Genomic DNA, 19395 nt, shown 5'->3' with positions numbered 1-19395 from the left:
TCCACAAACACCCACCCTTGTTCCTGACAGAAGAATGGCACACAGTGTCTCTGCACGATGGATGCAAATCACTGTCTTGCTCACACAGACATGCTGGTTCTTTAAATTCATTCTTTAGGGTGTAGGATACAGCAGAAGAGTTGTGAGAAAGGGCAGATTACGGTATTAATCAGTAGGCCACGGTGGATATAAATAGTCTGCAGGCAATTCAGTGTCAAGCAACACAAAACTAAACAGCAAGAATTTGAAAATTGGAGAATTTAGCAATTTAATGGTCTAAAAGTAGGTAGTCAGCCTTATAAAACAGTGGTTACTGGACAATCAAATATACTGTCATAATCTGGAGTTTACTATCTGTGTTTATGTGTGATTTTGTCTGGGCTCATATGGTTATATCACTGTTGTAGCTACTATTAGTCTGTGCTTATGTGCTTTTGTATGTTTTTTTTTATATATATACCATCAGGGGCAGATGAAAATGAACCTGAATCTGGCACATGGTACAGGATGGACTTAGCTGCTCATGTTAATTAATGTGCATTGTCACTCCTTAAACAAACAAACAAACAAACAAATGACCGAATTCACTGGCCTTTATTATTTTCTGTCCGTGCAGCGTTTCCTCATTGTTGTTTGTTTGTTTGTTGGGGGGGTCGTTGCGAAGACATTTTCAACAGCAGATGGCAGAAGAGGACAGAGTAACGTCAGACCTGACGTCACCCCGGGCTTTACTGGTCACATGACTACCGCGGAAGTCAACAAACCAGGCAGCGAAATGAAGCAACCAAAAGCACTTCCCTTTATTCTAGTTCCTTATTGTTTTATGTCATGCGTTTAATGTGAGCTTCGTGTTTGTTTGTTTTTAAAACGACCTCTTAAATGAACCTGTGTGCCTGTCAAAGGTCAGCTGTCGGACGTACGTTGAATCGTCATTTAGCAGTTTTTGTTAGTGAGTTTGGTGAAAACGCTCAGATTTACAATGCGGAGTGACTCTCTTCTCTCAAGCGTCAATGTGGTGCTTGTTATGGCCTATGGAAGTCTGGTGAGTCTGGTTCACTTTGTGACTGTGTAACATGTATGTCAGACTCATGTGTAAATGTCAAGATGTCAAATAAACAGTAACACAGTATTTTTTAACTGCTTTGGGTTTATTTTTTATTATGTCTCAATTTGCAAAACTTATGATTTTAACGCGCCAATTTGGCTAAATTATTACCATTAAACACAAAATGCTGTTCTTACTTACATAACGCAGAACACCATGAATGCTCAGTCATTATAATACACACCCCTCATATAAGAGTTCAATGCACATGGCTTTACAAACACTTTCTCTTATTTAAACAACTTAACCCAGGTGGTCGTCATCACAACACAGCTGCTGATCGCTTCACCGCCACTCATTTATTATTATTACTGTTAATCTGTGGGGGATTCAGTAGAGAAAGTGTAAAAGGATTAACTTCTCTGTAATTTGCACTTTTTTACGTGGTATATACTAGCTCACAAAGTTTTATGTGAAGAAGTTTAAAATATTAAATTTGGAGGATTAAGTGCTGAAAGCATATTTCACTTGTTTTGGGGTTTCTCTCGTGTCCCTAGAATGAATTAAGGTAGAAATGAAAACATGTATGGTGGTGACAGGTGAGCCCTGTTTTAAGATTTTAGAAACGGAAACAACTAAATAATACAAAAGACATTTAACATACAATTGTTTGTTATAAGTTAAATATGATTTTTTTTTTTCTATCCTAATACATATTTGCTCTTTTATTATGTTTTTAGTTTAATAATTGGTTCTTTATCATCCACTGGCATCCTGTTGACTTCACAAGCTCTAAAAAAACATGGTGGAAGCTAACGCTTGTTGTCGTCTAGGTGTTTGTTTTGCTGTTCATCTTTGTCAAAAGACAAATTATGCGATTTGCCATGAAGTCTCGGAGAGGACCACATGTTCCCCTTGGCCACAATGCTCCTAAGGTAACACACAGACACACACACACACACACACACACACACACACACACACACACACCATAAAAACCAGAAGTGTGATCCTGTACTTGTGTTTGTGCTGTAGGAGCTGAGACAAGAAATTGAAGCCAAACTGTGCCAGGTTCAGAAAATCCACTTTGAACCACGGCTGCTGTGTCCAGATGATGACCGGCTGAAGCAGTCTGGTTAGAGGAGCACACACACACACACACACACACACACACACACACACACACACACACACACACACACACACACACACACACACACACACACATCAATCCTGAAACTATCCACATAAGTAGTTTTTATTCCAGTGAAGAAGAAGAATTTGTGTGTGAGTGTGTGTGTGTGTGTGTGTTGCAGGTTCTTATGACTACCTGTACAGGATGAGAGCACTGGATGCCATCAGAGACACCGGTAAGCTTTTGCTTGCTGTCACTGATCTTATTTTGGTTTTGTTGTCATGACAGACTATGAATCGCTCCTCACTGTTACAATACCACCTCTACTTTCGTCAATAGATCTCCCTTTCCGTGAACTGGGTGGGACGCCCACCGCTGTGACGGGTAAAAGACTTCGGACCTGGCTTCTACAGCTACGAAATTCCCACTGCATGTTCCGAGACAGCCTAAGCTCCCTCATTGACACAGTGCTGGACGGGTACAATAAGGCACGGCACGGGGCAGAGGTCAGTTTCTCTGTGCTCTGTGTGGGTTTGTGTGCCAGAGAACACATCACAACAGTACTGTGATATTGAGCTACACAGTCCCTTGTCTAAATGTCATTTATTCATATAGTTTCTTTAAGCTCGCATCAGCATGATTATTACTCTAACCGTACAGCTCATCCTGTTGTGTTCCGTATATTGCGATTGCATGAAAAGCTGACGAAGACGTACTTCCTCCCATTTAAAGGAGAAATATACAGCAGTGTGTGAAGATTACAATCTGAAGTAAGTAAAGTATGCCTCTACTGACGTCTTGTCTTTGGCTCTTGTTTTTGTCTGTAGGCTTTTGGTGAAGCAGAATTTTTGAAATACCAGGAAGCTCTAACTGAACTGGCCTCTGTGTGAGTAAATACAACCTTTCCTCACAGTGCTCCCTTACAGCTTAGCTTTTATGCTAATCCCATCATGGAATTTTAATGACGCTCTGGGAACAATCTGTTTCTCCCTTCGTTGTTTTTAAGCGTCAAGTCCCAAAGCAGCAGCGGCAGCTCTCCGAGCCAGTACCACCAGTCTGCAGCCAAAGACCTGACCAGCACCACAGAGCCAGCAAGCTCTTCGTCCTCCCCCACCCAAACCACCTACCTCACGTCTTCAATGCAGCAGCGCAGCAAGCGGCCGAGACACTTCCTGGAGCTGAAGAACTTCAAAGACAACTACAACACCCTGGACAGTTCGTTCTGAAAAATCTGTGACACCCGTCCCAAAAGAAAGGTTAAGGACAAGGTAGTGCTGCCAGTGATTAAAGTGCCTATGGACAGTTTAGAGTGAAGTTATTCAAACACTGCCCTCATATACTAACATGTATCGGCTGGTTTACAGTGAATTGCATATCAGACTACTGGCAGAGGGCTTTTTACCTAAGTGTAGCTTATGCGTATATCCTGTATTAATGCATGTATGAGTGCTATGGTTGGGTCGTAAACTGGCTATAATAAGTGATAGTAAGTAGGGTTGATTTGACCAAAACAAAACCAGAGCTAAGGGGCTATGCAATGGCATAAGACAATCAGTATTTATTGCACAATGTAAAAGCCTATGCAGACTTGTTACAATAACTGTATTTAAACATGCTAATAGTTAACCAGTGTTAATGGTTGCCTCACACTGAGAAAAACACACTGTTTATGTCACTAATGTTTACGTTTGTGTGTTTGTTTCTTTAACCTTAAATCTTCTTTTTACAGAAGCCATACTTGATTTAATGAATATTGATTTTGCTCTTTTGATTTAATCAATTCTTTCAGTGCAATGTAATTTAACAGTATTTCAGTGCATTAATGCATTCTGAATGTGAGGTATTGCATCAGGGGAAGTCTCTTTTTTTGGCCCTCAGATGTGCAAAATGTGTGTTTCATTTGGTATTCAGGATTCCCAGGGAGGCATTTTTATGCCTGAATATTTTTATTTTCTGTGGTGCTTATTGTACAAGTTGCCATCCAAATAAAACAGTGACATAGTCTAAATATTTGTTGTGTTCTTCTTACATGGGGTCAGAACAGTGCAGCAATTGCTAGTGTGTGTTGTGTCCAGCAGAGGGCGCTCTCTTCAACGTATTCTACTTGAAAGGCTGATTCCATTCAGAAAAGAAGCATTGTATTTATTTTCAGTAATTTATTCTGAAAACCACAAACAGATAATAGATCAGAATGTACTTCATAAAAAAACTATCACATTATCTGTCTAGAGATTTTATTAATATAAATAAATACAAAGGAGAAAGTTGTTAGAAATTAAAACATCAAATCACATTCATTATTATTATTATATACAAAAAAAGGTGACTGTTTACACTGACAGGGAACTGAAATGCTTTACAAAAAATATGCAGAATAATGACACTTCTATGAAACAGTAGTGATTTGCACACCACTGACATTGTCATTTTTCCTTCTGCAACCTCACAGTTTGTTATTTGGGGTTTTAAAACTAAATTTTTACTTAAAAACGTCTCTTCATCACATGGCATCGATAGGCTACAGTCAATAATTACACGTTTAATGCATCGTACCATTCACTCAGCAAAGTGAACGGAGTCATGGATGGGTGACTAATGAGAACAAGGAAGCAGGATGTAGATCATCTGGTTTATGATTTGTACATGAAACGTTTAGCTTAGTTAACTATGTTTGCTACATTACTGTATATGGACTTCATAGTGTCATTACCCATTTTGACAAAAGGTCTGCCATCCTTGCACTTTGCTCAACAGTTCTGTTTTGATACAATGATGCCAAAGCCATAAACTCAAAGGTTAAAAAAGCGATCAAAACAGGGCAGGACGAAGAAACACTTGCATACAGTACGCAGTATTACATGTTAAACTTCAAAGTCACATCATCTGAATAAGTACGCTTAATGTATCTATGTTAAAGCTGACATACACACTCATTCATTACACACAGCAAGCCTCAGTGCGTGTGTGAAACACCACACCGTTTCCTTCAGGAGTGTTTGTGGTTTAAACGCATTAGTGGAAGTGTAGATGTAGTTGCAGTCCAGGAAGCCCAGCTCTGACATCCTGAATATTCATGCGATCAGATGTGGTGCTGTTTGGTTTCTCCACAATTACCGTATCTTTCTTCTGCACCGTCGCTTCATGATCTGATCTCGATGACTTTGATGAAAGGGAGTGGTTTGTTAGATGAGGTGGACGGCTTGATTGGTTTACTGAGGGGACAAGAGGAAGAGAAATTGGTTGTTTTTATATTGAAACAGCATAAAAACAAATATGCATCTTATGCAGATGTACAACTAGAGTAGGTGAATATTTGAGTGCTTGTTTGCAAGCTGAGATTTTTATTTAACATTTTAATTTCACTAAACTCTGTAGGACTGTAGGCACATATGTCTGCAAGTTTGAAGGTGAGACAAATATGAAGAAAGGCTAAATAAGTTACCTGTAAACAATCTGCGGGTTGCGCTCTGATGAAAGGTAGGAATTAGACCTTTGTCCTCCCAGGAAGTAGTCCATCTGGTCGTGCATCTCTCGGTTCTGTACACACAGGAGGTCAGGGGTCACGTCACATAATACCAATTAATGTGGCCACCAAGCAGACAGTAGTAATCTCCTCCTTCCCTTTCACATCTCCTCACTCTCTCTCTGCAGAAACAAGGCTGAGATTCCTTTCTCCTCCCCCTCACGTCCATTTAACGCTGCCCCCTCTTTCTAAATTCCACTGAAATGCCATAAAATCATTTTTATAGGAGAAGACAATAAGCAGTACCCACCTCAGCCTCCAAGAAAGCCACTTTCTCCTCCAGCTCTTTGATCACGCGGTCCCTCTCCTGGATCACCATGCGAGAGTTCTGGAGCTACAGATGATCAAACACAGAGTCAAACAGTGAGTGAATGCTGCGCAAATATGAACACTGAGACAATGTGTTTGCTTTACAGAGTCTCACACATGTGCGCCTCACCTGTTCAATCATGTGTCTGACTTTCCTTTGCTGGCTTTTCAGCATGTCATCCAGATGGTGGATCTTTTCTTTGAGAATAGCCACCTCCTTCTCCAACTGCTCAGCCCTAAAAGTCCACACAGAGAGTTAGAACACACTGCTCATGATTTGATTGTCATGGATTGATCAAGAATAATTTATTCTGTTTGTGTCTGTGTGTTAGCTGACCTCTGCTCCCCTTTCTGGCCCTCCTCTCTGATCTTGCGCAGTTCGCGGAGTTCCTCCTCGCGGCTGCGGATTGTTTCCCGCAGGCTGGCGCTCTCCTGCTCCATCCCCCCCAGCAGCCTCTGGAGCTCTTCTATGCGCATGTCTTTTCTCTCGCTGGCTTCCTCTGTGGTCTTCAACTTCTCCTCCTGGTCGTTCAGGTGTTCCCTCAGCCTGCTGCCCTCAGCCTAGAAGAGACAGGGGAGAAAAAGAGGGGACGCTTTAGGACTTCATTTTGTTTAAAATGTGGCTTCAGTGCAGCCGATACGCATTATTTGTCATGATGAGTGTAAAAATAAGCTCTGTATATTTTTGTTACCTGCAGCCTTTCTTTCTCCTCTTGGTGTTTCTTTTCTGCTTCCTGGAGCTGTGCATATAGGCGCTTGCTGACCTCCCTCAGCTTGGTTCTCTCTGCTTCTTCATCTGCTTCCTAATAGAGAAAGAAGGAAGTGTTAAATTAGCAAATAGATACTGTAATCCCTCAGTGTGGCAGAGTTCAGATCCTACAGTCCAATGGAGAATGTGATTGTTGTTAAAACAGTGTCCAGATGTGCAAGGCTGTAATTGCTGCCAAAGGCGGATCTGTTAAATATTCACTTGGGCCGTGAATACTTACGCAAACAAGTATTTCATATTTGTAATCAATTTATATCACTTTCTGTTTTCAATTGGACATTAAAGGGTCTTTTCTGTTATTCAGCGCCAAAAAGTCACAATAAATCTGCTTTGCTTTAATGTTGTAAAATAAAAAAACATAGATCGGTAGATATAGGCAGATACTTTTATGATGATATAATGTAAAATCTTGTTTTCGTTTTGCTCAGGCTCAGTAGATTTGGCAGTCAAAAAGAAAACAGGCGTGTCTGCGTGCGTCACTGAAGCAACACTTCTGTTAGTAAGCCATAGCATGACTCACAGATTAATGCTATAATTGGTGCAAAAAACATTCAACCAAACAAAGTGGTGTCAGCTCTGTTGTATTCGTACAAAACATTACTGACAGATAGTAGTGGTTGCTAGAAGACCGTGACTTAAAGACAGCAACAAAACTATTAAAGGAGAGGTATCTGTGGAATGCTGGGAACAATGAGGAGGGCCTGAATACAATAACACATGCAGGGAGAGGAACCATGTGTGCTGGAACGGCTCTCTCACACATTTTCATACACCCCTGGGTGCTATAAGCATTTCTTATTCTCTCGCTGTCATTTAATCCTTTATTTTTCTTCTATATCACATCTCTATTTAACTTCCTTCTACCTGTGTGCCTCTGGGAGGTGATCGCTTTACAGGTATCACACACTGGTACACATTGTCTAAAAGACAACACAGACAGTTGACTGTGGCTATGAGATTCGATATGTGCATTACTTCAGCATACTGAAAAGACTCACATATACTGTATACAACGTGAGAAAGTGCTCACCTGTCCGTCAGATTTAGCTCCCCCCTTGGGTGCAGACGAGGTGCTCCTTTTGAAGGGAACGCTAACTTTCCACCCGTTTGTGTGCGGCTGAAGAGAGAAAAGGAGGATGTGAGCAAGGAAAGTGTGAAAGATGGAGATGAGAAAAGATGGAGGAAAGGCCATTAAGCACACAGGATGTTAGGTTAACAATGGTGAAGGAACAAAATAGCAGCTCAAAATAGACCTACCTTGTTTTTTGCTGCCATCTGCTCCCTCAGGGTCTTCAGGCAATACCTCACCTGTGTGAAATAAAGACATAATTGTGAGTTACTGAGGTATTATCATATTTTTTTTAAATAATGTTTCAACATGTGTTAGTACCAGGCTCTACTAAATGACTCAACAGAAAGAGAACATGTCTGGAAGAGATACAGGCTGAGAGCGCAGAGGAATTTACATTCTGGAAATATGCAAATAGTTACATAATTCAGAGGCGGTAGTGTCGGCATGTGTTTGTGCGTTAGTGAGACAGTGAGAGCCACGGTAGATATTGTCCAGACACTGACCTCCTGTATCTGTGAAACTTCATCAGACAACATCTTCAGGCTCTGCTGGTGTTTCTGCTGCTCTTGTTTGCGGGCCTCCAGATAAACCTGGAACAGGGAGAGAGACGTGGGCGTTTAACACCAACGTGACCATGAAACCAACACATTCACATGTCATTTATGTCTTTAAAAATACCAGCTAATGTGCCGCACCCACCTTAATAACCTCCACCTGCTCCTCTGTAGATTTGACCGGTTCAGGGTTCAGAGCTGTTCTGTCACTGGCCGGCTGCACCACTGCAAACGCACGTCCAATCGGCTGGAGATTAGAGAGGGGAGGAGTTAACAATGTGGCGCACATCATATTGAATGAGCATGGGTGGATGGGTGTGATACATTTCCAACCATCATAAGCAAACATGAGGGATGTCACTGTGCTTTGTTTCTGAAAAATATTGCAACACAAAATTTGGAAGAAGAGCCAGGAGAAGTTCCGCTTAATAGTCGTAGTGAAACATGATTCAGGAACGTCTGACATGAATGATGCAATCAAACTATTTCCAAGCAAAACTGAATACATCAAGAATATACTTTCTATTTCAGTCTTGTCCTGAGCAAATTATTCCCGTGTGCGTGTGACTGACTGCAAGTGTCTATAATCAGGAGGCAGAAACATTCAGCCATAATCACTATGGAGACTAACCCATAAACATTTGGTGCTTCTTTAGAAGCCTTGGTCAAAACCATGAGCAGAGAGAGAGAGGAGGGACACGCCGAAGAAGGTGGGGAGACGTTATGCAACTCTGCTGCTCTGGTGGTCCCGTTTTTTTTCTGTAACTCTGGCACTGGTTTTGGTAGAACAATGGTTGTCTTGAGACATTTTGAGAGGACGTCTGTGAGAACCTACGCATTTAAAAAGCTGATGGCATGTTTACAAGCAGTTTGCGTGTAGGAATGTAGCGTGATACATGTACGGTAGCTCTGAGCTGATTCCACAGGATCATTGAGAAGAGTAACGGTTTGAACTTTCAGATCCAAATATGGCCTCAATGATGAGCACCTTCACCTCTAAAAGGAAGCAGTGCTACTGTTTGTTTTTTCCTCATCAAAAGAAATCGCAGACTGTTCTCCCTCATGCCTAGCAACAAATCCGACCCGGTGAAACCATTAAAGATGAAAAGTCAAAATAATTGTAATAGCATAACAACCTAAACCAGATATTTTGCCCCCAAGTATCCAAACCATGCATTTAAAACAGTCATGAAAGTTATTCTATGTAACTTTCCATCACTATTCTCCACCATAGCGCACAGTTCTGGTCTGGTCTCTGTACTGGTGTTGTAGTCCATATTATAAGCTCAGTCATGAGGTGCAAGAAGTTCTTACCTTGTCCCTGTGCTGCTCTGTGGTCCGAGCTGCCTGGCTCTGGTTGTGCAGTGTGAGCCTCAGTCGCCTGCACCCCTCCTGAAAAATGGCAATAAGGAAAGGAGACGATGAAGTGAATCCACAAAGAGACCGTTATATGATGGAGAGACTGATTGAGGACTATTTTGAGGGAGGAGAGCGGGGGAAAAACAGGAGGAGAGACTGAGTCATACTCACTGAATGAAACAGAGAAGGAGGGAGAGAGGGGGCAGTAACCAGTAAGAGAGAGGGGGTACGCGCGTCAGAGAGAAAGCAAAAGTTTTTCACAGCTGCACAGACACAGATTGTTTCATTTAAATTGTGTGCTATGGACGTCAGAGGGATAAGGCGGAAACTCTCCAGACGCTCGCTGCCAATTGGAAGCAGTGGCTGGATTTCTGGGAAAGTGGGCAGAAAATGTAATGTCAAGCAAGACAGAACATTTCCATGGCAACAAAATCTCGCAGTAGCCATGAACAATCTGGCACGTTAACATTATAAGAGGGAGGAGACAAAACGATGCACAGATTTAACGCTCAACCACTTTAAAAATCAAAAACATACAAACCTTCCCAGTTATTTCATTCAGTCATAGGAGAGTCCCTCTAACAGGAAAATTCTCGACCAGGACGTGACTGGGCGTATGTCTTCCCGTACAGGGAACCCCCTAGTAAGTGGTACCCACTGAGTGTTTGTGTGAGTGTGTGTGTGTGTGTGTGTGTGTGTGTGTGATTGAGTGGAAGTATGCGGATGTGAGGGAGGGGGGTCAAAGACATTATATAACTAATTCCAGCAACACATCTTGTTCTATTTATTTTCCTGTCCTCCTGGTGTCTGGGGCGTTCCACAACTATAAAGGAGTAGTCAGCCAGCTGGGAAAAGTAGACAGCTAGGGGTTCTGGGGGGCGTACACCCCAGGAGAAAACATTTGGCCGCAAAAGCCTAAATTTGATGGCCTCCGGCACCTTGTAATGCTCTGTTCCAATCGTATAAATTGATCTTAATGATTGCATATTTTAATGAGTTTGCCTCCCCGTTGTAAACATGCTACTTTGTGTTTGCATTACATCTTAGAGATGGTCCAGTTATATAACGAGCTAGTAAATAATAAAAATTCAGGCATTTGTTAATTCATTAAGCCTGTAAACGTATGTGTGCATATGGAAAATGCAGCGATTGCACTGGATTTTTTCATGCTTACTTCGCAACTGTCAGCTCAACTCTGAGACACACAACAGGCGAAGAAGAAAATGTCTGCAATGTTCTCTTGTGGTTAAATACTATCAACACAAACACACATGCAACCAATTATGCATAAGTGGGTGTGTATCCTTTTTTTTGGGCCCTATTTAACTTTTGGTACAGTAAGCCTTTTATTTCTTTGTTTTCTTTTGGTAAATAGCCAGCAGCACAAAAGGCCCAGCTACTGTTAGCCCTGTTCAGACTGTCAAAGACATTATTTTGGCAGCTGACAAAACAATCTTATGTTAAGGTCTATTTAGTAAAAAAATAAATAAATAAATAAATACTATTATTATTATCATTATTATAAGATTATTTACAGCTTTTCTTTGTATTATGTGATAAGAAAGTGAATATCTTAAGGTTTTTGATAAAAGGAGACATTTGACGACATTATTATTATTATTGTTTGTCAGTCTTTTCTTTCTTTTTTTAAAGATTAATTTGTAAAGTAATCGAACGGATTAGTGGCAATAAAAGTGAATAAAGGCCCTTCTACTGTATCTGCTGATATGAGCCAGACAGGGGAAATGAACTGGGCTGTGTTGCATAATGCCTTGATAAGAAGCGTTGAGAGGTTATAGAAGAAAAGCCATGTGTTCAATAGACACAGAAGGCCTTTATGATTATCTGGTTCTGTTCAGGAAGGACAGTAATGGAGGAAAAAGCAGAGAGAGACGGAGGGAAATAGCGTAAAATCTGTGGCGAGTCCAAATACGACGAACAAAACTGAGGGAAATGAAAGCCAAACACCCCCTTCTTGTTCAACATGCTTTCCTCTCAGATTACAGACACCTGAATGCTCTAAAGACACAGTGATTAGGGGGGGAAGGAGAGGAGGAAGAGAGAAAGAAACAGTGAGAGGGTTGTTAAGAAGGAATGCATCATTATACAACTTCTCTGGCCCTTCTTGGACAACCAAATAAAGACTCGGCTAATCCTCGCTCTGCCGTGGACTATTTACACACTCGTCTCGCTGCCAAATTTTCTCTATTACATCCACACACACAAAAATGCCGCCTATGCCACCTTCAAAGACAACCTGTAATACTAGACTTCCCTGGAACACAGACAAAAGGACCAGTTGGATGTCAGTGACGAACGCATGCACACGCACACAGCCTCTCACACGGAAACACACAGTAACCCAAAGTACACACTACCTTTATAACAGGGCAGAAACCTGAAACTAAGCACACACACACACAGAGCATCCACACTGCTGGTTGCACCGACAATGGGCACAAAGGATCATGGGGTACGGCTCGGCTGAAAGGCTTAAAGAGAATGAGGAGGCCTTGTTTTGGACTTTGCCATCAGGAGGCGTGTAAATCATCCGAGTTAAATTAACTGAGAAGTGACTACTAACCTGGGAATGTTGCTGATATACAGAAAAACAAAATGTCCTTTAGAGCTTTGTGTCACTTTAAAAAAAACACACACAGGATACAAAATTGTTCAGATTTCATCAGGTATCGTGGCCATATTAAAACATCCTTGTGTGCCTCCAGGTTAAGTAACTGCATTCCACAAAGAATGCCTCAAGTGTGAGTTTGTGTGCATGTGTGCGCGCTTCATCATCCATTAAAATCACTCTATCCCTCTCATGCACTCCTTTCCCATACCTGCTGCACAGATGTCACTTTTGTCTCCCTTCCAACTGCATTACATAAACCTCTGAGGCAGCAGGTATGTGCCGACTGGGGCCAGTGCTGTAGGTATCGTTACATTTCAGTACCTTACTTATATAAGACATTAGGATACGTACACATGTTTTTAAAATGATTCCCATCCGTTACATAACCTGCCAAACTACTCGGTACATCCGCGTTTAAAGTTTTCTCAGTGTACACAGAAAATGAAAACACAGTCTAAACTTCAAAGTTATGACTAAGATCAGGAAATATTTGATCAATGAATAGGTAAACAAGATCCAAGCAATCAAGCCAAGTTTAACTTACCGACACGCAACTGTAAAGACACATTTTGGTCACTGCTCAACCAGTACTGAGGTTCAATATCCAAACTAAGCACGTAGATTTACTACTAGTGAGCTGCAATGATTGGTCGATTAATTGGAGAAAACATATTGGCAACTATTTTCTTAATCTAATATTTTAAACTTTTCTTTTTTTTTTGCAGGTTTCAGCCTCTAAAATGTATTTTCTCCTTAACTTGTTATACGTGATGGTTAATAAAATACCCTTTTTGGACTGTTGGCTGGACAAAACAAAACGTTTAAAAAAATGCTTTACTTAATGATTAATCAAGAAAATAATTAGGAGATTAATCAATATTGACAATAAAGTCTTGGGATGAAATCCTTTAGTATCGAGCTTAAGTTCCCAGGGAAGTGAAGGTTATTGCTGCCTGTCTGTCAGGCTGGGCCCTTAAATCAGTCAGCAGTCTGTACAAACTAAAGAGCTAAGCTAAAGGTTAAGTAAACTTTGAAGGTAAGAGACTAGCTGAGGTGTGAGGTGACGTGTTGGTGAAGGGTCTGAATGTGCTAGCTAGTCCGGGAACGTGGATCTTAGTCATGAAGTGTGAGCTGCCATCAGGACAAATTCAATAAAAACCCTAATTTCTCAATCATCTTACTATGAATAATAATCGTCCCTTTTTTCCTGCTCTGTGTTGCGTGCAAACCAGGTATGTGCTGCCATATTGCAGTCATCCTTCTACATAGATACATTTATATGTCATGTTTGGCTCATTCCCAGTCAGTAACGTCAGACACTCCTGACCGAGATGGTGACAGAGGATGAGGCAAGACAGAGGGAATGTGTTAAGTCACACAACGCATGGAAACTAAATGTCTGCAGGGATAACTGTGGCATTATTTAAAAAGTTCCCCACACAGGAAGAAAAACAACACATTTCTCAATACACTGGGTTTTTAGGGAAGAGAAATGGTGCCACAGATTTCAAATAATGCTCAAATAACAGCAGAGAAGTCAGACATTTGGTCACTATTATAAACATTTTGTTTCCAAGCCAGGCCTGGATGTTCCTTCTGTTTTGTTTTTTTTTCGATCATATCTCAGTTCCAGGAAACACACAAAACAACAAAGCACCCACTGAAGGCCTTTCTCTGCTACATCAGGCACATTCCTTCTCCTCACGTATCCCTGTATACCTGATAAACAATTATGGTGTTATTTTTTGTTAACATTCTTCCCGCACTTGCTCATTATGGAATGTTACGTGTAGAGGTGAAATAGCTCTGCTGCTTTATATAGTCTGACCTGAATAACCATATCAGATATGTAAATAGTGTAGGTGGTTGACTATTTGACTATTACATTGGACTTTGATAAAGATTAATGTGTGTTCTGTTTGAGGCTGATGCAAATGTGCTATCAGTCGTATGTTAAAAAAGTAATGTATGACGGATCAAACAGACGCTGAGCAAATACAGAGTTTCATATATTGCTTCACGACACATTCTTCAACGCAAATCATCAGTTTATTAGGTGTGTGAGTGCACTGCCCTTTGTACACTGACCTTTTTGACAGTTACACAACAGTAACTGATATTTAAGTCTAGACCACTGACATAAATGTAAAATCTGGCTCTCGAATTCTGCTCTGATCACACCCAGTTCGATTTTATTTTACACGATAACAGTTGAGACTGTTCACGGTAATGACCTTCTTTAGAGAATATCATCTGATATGAGCTCAGTGCATCTGTCTCTCTGCAAGGTATTGAACTCAGCGGGAGGCTGCTGATAAGGGGAAAGTGTCATGTTGCTCCGCAACCTTATAAACCTCAGTGCAGGTTAACAGTTTGCTTTTTCAGCCAAGGTAAATGATTAAACCCCCCCTGCCACAGACAGACAGAAGATAAAACCTCCTGTATGTTCTACTGTACGTGACACGAGCTGCTGATCACTCATTTATACAGCACAGTACGCGCAGCAAATCAACAAGTGTGATGTTTAATCCTGTTTAATAAAACTTCACATGCACAGGTGGTGCACATACTGAAGCTTATAGTGGGTTTGTTTCCTGAGCCGCCTTCACTGTCTGTCACAACTGCAAGCGTAAGCCCTTAAATGATGTGGGCAGGAGGCACCTGTGACAGGCACAGATGTTAGTTGAACTAATTCTGAGCTGCTGCCTATGTGTGTATGTGTTGGGAGTTAAGAGAGGGGGGTAGGGGGGTAGGGGCTAATACTTTAATTACTACAAGGCCAGGGACTTAATAGTTAATACACCACTCAGAACAGATGAAGCCTGAAGATCTGTGACAGAATCAAAAAATCACACAGGGGCCCTTTAATTCAGTCATCCAAAGAAAAGAAAAAAAGGGGGGGAACTGAAAATATGAGTGAGAAAGATCAGACAGAAACAGATCCAAAAAAAGTAGAGGGAGAATAATTTATTTCCCTTTTGGTTTTCTTGTTGATTCATAAATGTCTTATTTTACCACACTGCATCCATACAATAAACAAACCTACTTATCCTCAAACACACAAAAAAGTGCCACATTATGCGAATAACATCGAGTAACTTACCCCATGTTCTTGATTTCTGATGTCCTCAAACGTGCACAGACTCCTCGTCACTCCGTTCATCTTTGCCACAAATATAATAAATAGTTCACACACAAACAAATAAATAAATAAATAACGCAGATTATAGAGCTCCCTCCGTTAGAAGAACTTCCCGGTGTCTCTCCACAGTAGCTGCTGCTCTTATCAGTCTTCAGGCCGGCGCACAGACCTGTGTATTCATGTGTCTGTTCCCTCCTCCTCCTCTTCCTCTCAGCACATTGTAAGGAGTTTTCTCATCACGTCATTGTGGGAGTGAGCAGGACACCGCCGACCCGCCCACAAAACGACCGAAACAGCCAAATAGGGAACTGGGGAAACAGGGAATAGCTGTGCGGGGAGGGTCAGAGGTATCTGCTGTACAGCAACCAGTGGAACAATAACCTCCAGAAACTTTACATCATGATTATCACATGATGAAAGTTTTTATTAGACTTTATTTATTAGGATTGGAAAATGCTCAGGTAGTAAACACTGAAGCTGGACTGTCAGCTGCTACAGTACACTGCTCAGTTGACCAATGAATGATTCATTCAGAAGGTTTAACCCCTGACTGAACCTCTTTAAGAAGTGTCTCCTATTAGCTTACAAAGCTATGGAAAGCAAGGTATCAAATTCAGTGATTTGAGGTACTTTTTAAGGGGGTTTTATTGAGATTTTTAAGATAAAAACAGAATTAATTGCAAATATAAATGATTTTTAAAAAATGAGGTGCCCCTTATTGACAAATCACAGTGTTGTACTTTACATTACTGCTCATGATTTCCTTAATAGTTCTTAGATGTTTTTGATGTTTTTTAAAAGCGGCTTTTATTCACTTTCATACAGTATTAGAATTAATCTGCAGATACTTAGACACTGCTTGAGATAAGTCATGTACCACAGTGGACATCATGCTGCTCTTTGTTTTGTTAAAGTTGCCATATTGTTGTGTGGTTAATACAGCACAGCACTTTTTTTTGTTCAGTCTGTAACCACAAAAAGGACAATACAAGTTTAACAATACACAAATAAATGCAGACTTGCTCAATGTGAGTCCATTCAATTTTATTTACACAACACAGAATCATAACTTTGTTTTCCCTTAATCATTTTTAACAATGAATAAGGGAAAACTAAAAAAACAACCCTTTAAATGTCTCTGCAAGTTGATTTTTTCATATCATTAATGGAAACAAGTTGAAACTGGTAGCCTATGTAGGGAGACACATTCAGAAAAGTTAAACCGTGTAGTGCAGTCTGTTTTGTCTATTTATTTAAAGTGTTTATGCAACATTAGTATTTAGCCTACACATGATAAACAACATGCTTGAAGAGTCGACTGACGTTAAACAAGAACAAGATGATAAAACACAAGTAACAGGACAAGAGCTTCTCTGCTGGCATTCAGCAGCAGCTGAGCCAGATCGGCACAGACCTCAAATTGGATAAAGACTTTAATGGCATTAATGGCTGTTGAGGAGCAAACAACAGCTCAAGCTGGCATACAGGGGATGATGCTAAGTGAATTTGAACCAGGAGCTGAAACAACACACACACACACACACACACACACACACACACACACACACACACACACACACCAATGATGTGCCAGTGAAGGAAAAATGTTGCTACCTCACATTCATCAGAAACAAACAATGAATGCCTCTCAAAAGTGCAGGGGGTATTTAATAAGTAAATGTTCCAAGGTTATTCTTACCTGCAATAGATTAGGCTACTAACCAAGAATGTAGTGAGATCGTGTCAGAGGGTGTTGTTTTTTTAATGGCTGATTTATCATGTGGAATGAGGATGTCCCACATGAACACATACAAACACCTTACTAGAGTATGCCACCATGTGTCCCAGGTATTGCGCCATAATATGAGCCATAATTATGTGTTAAGATCACACAGTTGACCACACGCAGACAGACTGATCCACAGATCAGACAGCAGACAGCTATGAGAGGTGTTTACATACATCCACGTCTGAGGCTACGATATGAGTCAGAATCCTGCTATTCACATCTGTTCACACTCCGTCTCATCCGATGGGACTTTGATGGTCTTAAGGACACACTCTGAGATATACAATCTTATTGTTAAGATAGTGTAGGACTCTGTTGAAGTGTGTTAACAGGCCTAAAAAATTCCCAGGTTGCACTACAGTTTACCGGAGCAGAAGAATCCAAAAGGTGTGCCCACATTGAAGTATATAGGAACATTCTCATTTTTCTTATACTAAAGTTTTCTTGTGTTTAAATACAAGTCAGCAGTGGTTTGTAGATTACCACAACAAGAGGACCCACCAGAGAATTCATTAATACCACCTCAATGTGGAGATCTAAAGTTCTACAAAAATGTCACCTTATATATGTAATAATTTAACTTCGATGGAGAAAATAAATTATGTAGATGACTTTTACTATTACTATAAATGGAAACCAACAACTGTTTAATCATAATTAAATGTGTCATTAGGGCACAAAGAAATGTGATTTTAAATAAGTGATATAACAATAAGGTTTCCATTGTTTTTTGTCTGAGTGGGATCATTAAAAGGTTCAAAGTTCAGGTGACCTGAACAACAGGGCAGAAAACTGACCAATAAACTGGAAAAGAGAAAAAGGTCATATTTTGGTTGTGTGGGAATAAATGGTCAAGGGTTAAAAGTGCACTCGGGTGACACAGAGTCAGTGTGATACAGTGATGTTGCTTTCTCGAAAACAATGATGACACTATAAATGTAGTCATATACTCTATTTTTGAAAAGTAAACCTCATGGTAAGGTCATCCTTTAACTCCTTTATTCTCATCAGAGCCCTTCCTACCATTGAATACACTGTGGTCACGTCCTCTCAGATCTTTAGAGTTTCATCAACCTGAACATGGGTGTTTACATCCTACATTTAAAAACCGAAACATTTTTAATGCTGATTCTAGTGTTTGTAGACTTTAGAAATAAAATATGGCTAAATTGTCCAACATGATTTAATTCCTGGCAGCACAGAGCATTTAGAAATTGATAATAAAGTAGTAACTCTTAATTTTGTAGGTCCATAATTAACTTCCTAATATGATATAATATAAATAATTTCCTTGTATGGACTTTGTAATTTGGTACTAATTGTATGGATGTATTTTAGTTTAGGTTATCATCAGTGGTTGATTTCCTGAGGTATGTCTGTGTAAGAACTGCTTCATTTAAGTAAAAATTGCACAAAATATGACTTAACACCTAGCCAGATCCAAATATTGTAACATTTTAGAGACTTTCTTTGTGTTGTCATGACCTTAGTATTTCTAAGATCCTGGCCAAAGCCCTGACTTTCCTGTTATATTGAACACAAAGATAGATATTTATAGCACTGACGTATTAAAATAATGACTTTCTCCCACTCCCTATGTTTTAATCTGTGTAACCTTTATCAATACAAAACAATTACAACTAATTTATCATTGTATCTGAGCTACTGTATCTAAGTCTAATAGATTTGTATTGTATGTGGAATATCTGGAGGCAAATGGAATGTGTTCTTTCTGAAAAACCATATGCAATAGCAAACACACACAGATTTCAAAACACAGCACACCCAGCTGTTGGCAAATCAGCCCTCAGGTTAAAACTTGAGCTTGGAAAGCTGGATCTATATGGAAACCCAATCCCACCCATGGAAAGTATGTTCACTCTTTTATAGTCTAGAAAAACAGGTAGTACCGGACACAACATGTTGGCACTGTACAGGTTTGGTTACACTGGGTTGGAGGCGTAGTATCATGGACACTGCATCTGGTTCTAAAGCAAACATTAAAGGCGTGACTCCATGCCAACAAATATGTTCCGAGTAAGTTCAATTCCCAATAACAAGTAGGG

General features: G+C 40.3%; 2 protein-coding genes across 3 annotated transcripts; one reads left to right on the top strand and one right to left on the bottom strand.

The window, feature by feature from the left end:
• Positions 1–756: 756 nt before the first annotated feature.
• On the top strand, positions 757–4188 carry cunh1orf43 (chromosome unknown C1orf43 homolog). Its single transcript, XM_051405954.1, has 7 exons — positions 757–1042; positions 1879–1980; positions 2081–2180; positions 2362–2415; positions 2520–2686; positions 3008–3066; positions 3187–4188. The coding sequence occupies exons 1-7, from the start codon at positions 980–982 to the stop codon at positions 3404–3406; spliced, it is 765 nt and encodes a 254-aa protein (XP_051261914.1). The 5' UTR covers positions 757–979; the 3' UTR covers positions 3407–4188.
• Positions 4189–4316: 128 nt separating this feature from the next.
• tuft1a (tuftelin 1a) lies at positions 4317–15744 on the bottom strand. Of its 2 annotated transcripts, none has more exons than XM_051405949.1 (12): positions 15502–15744; positions 9722–9799; positions 8553–8654; positions 8357–8443; positions 8039–8089; positions 7812–7898; positions 6705–6815; positions 6350–6573; positions 6143–6248; positions 5954–6037; positions 5623–5717; positions 4317–5392 (listed from the first exon to the last, which is right to left on the bottom strand). In XM_051405949.1, exons 1-12 carry the CDS (start codon positions 15559–15561, stop codon positions 5320–5322), a joined length of 1158 nt encoding a protein of 385 aa, XP_051261909.1. In that variant the 5' UTR covers positions 15562–15744; the 3' UTR covers positions 4317–5319. The 2 variants fall into 2 exon arrangements, with proteins under 2 accessions (XP_051261909.1, XP_051261908.1); XM_051405948.1 differs by lacking the exon at positions 15502–15744 and adding an exon at positions 9938–10228.
• Positions 15745–19395: the final 3651 nt, after the last annotated feature.

The sequence above is a fragment of the Dicentrarchus labrax genome, unplaced genomic scaffold (assembly GCF_905237075.1).
Source record: "Dicentrarchus labrax unplaced genomic scaffold, dlabrax2021, whole genome shotgun sequence".
Classification (NCBI taxonomy): domain Eukaryota; kingdom Metazoa; phylum Chordata; class Actinopteri; family Moronidae; genus Dicentrarchus; species Dicentrarchus labrax.
Note: the sequence above shows the minus strand (reverse complement) of the source record. Positions and strands in the feature narration are given on the sequence as shown.

What these genes read in the sequence shown, in the direction of transcription:
- tuft1a (XM_051405948.1), bottom strand. Translation starts at nt 10,213, where the DNA reads ATGGCTACTGCGAGATTTTGTTGCCATGGAAATGTTCTGTCTTGCTTG. An exon ending in AGATGGCAGCAAAAAACAAG is followed by an intron (nt 7,899 to 8,038) that starts GTAGGTCTATTT and finishes TTCTCTCTTCAG; the next exon opens with CCGCACACAAACGGGTGGAA. An exon ending in GGCCAGAAAGGGGAGCAGAG is followed by an intron (nt 6,249 to 6,349) that starts GTCAGCTAACAC and finishes GTGGACTTTTAG; the next exon opens with GGCTGAGCAGTTGGAGAAGG.
- cunh1orf43 (XM_051405954.1), top strand. Translation starts at nt 980, where the DNA reads ATGCGGAGTGACTCTCTTCTCTCAAGCGTCAATGTGGTGCTTGTTATG. An exon ending in GGATGCCATCAGAGACACCG is followed by an intron (nt 2,416 to 2,519) that starts GTAAGCTTTTGC and finishes TTTCGTCAATAG; the next exon opens with ATCTCCCTTTCCGTGAACTG. An exon ending in CTAACTGAACTGGCCTCTGT is followed by an intron (nt 3,067 to 3,186) that starts GTGAGTAAATAC and finishes GTTGTTTTTAAG; the next exon opens with CGTCAAGTCCCAAAGCAGCA.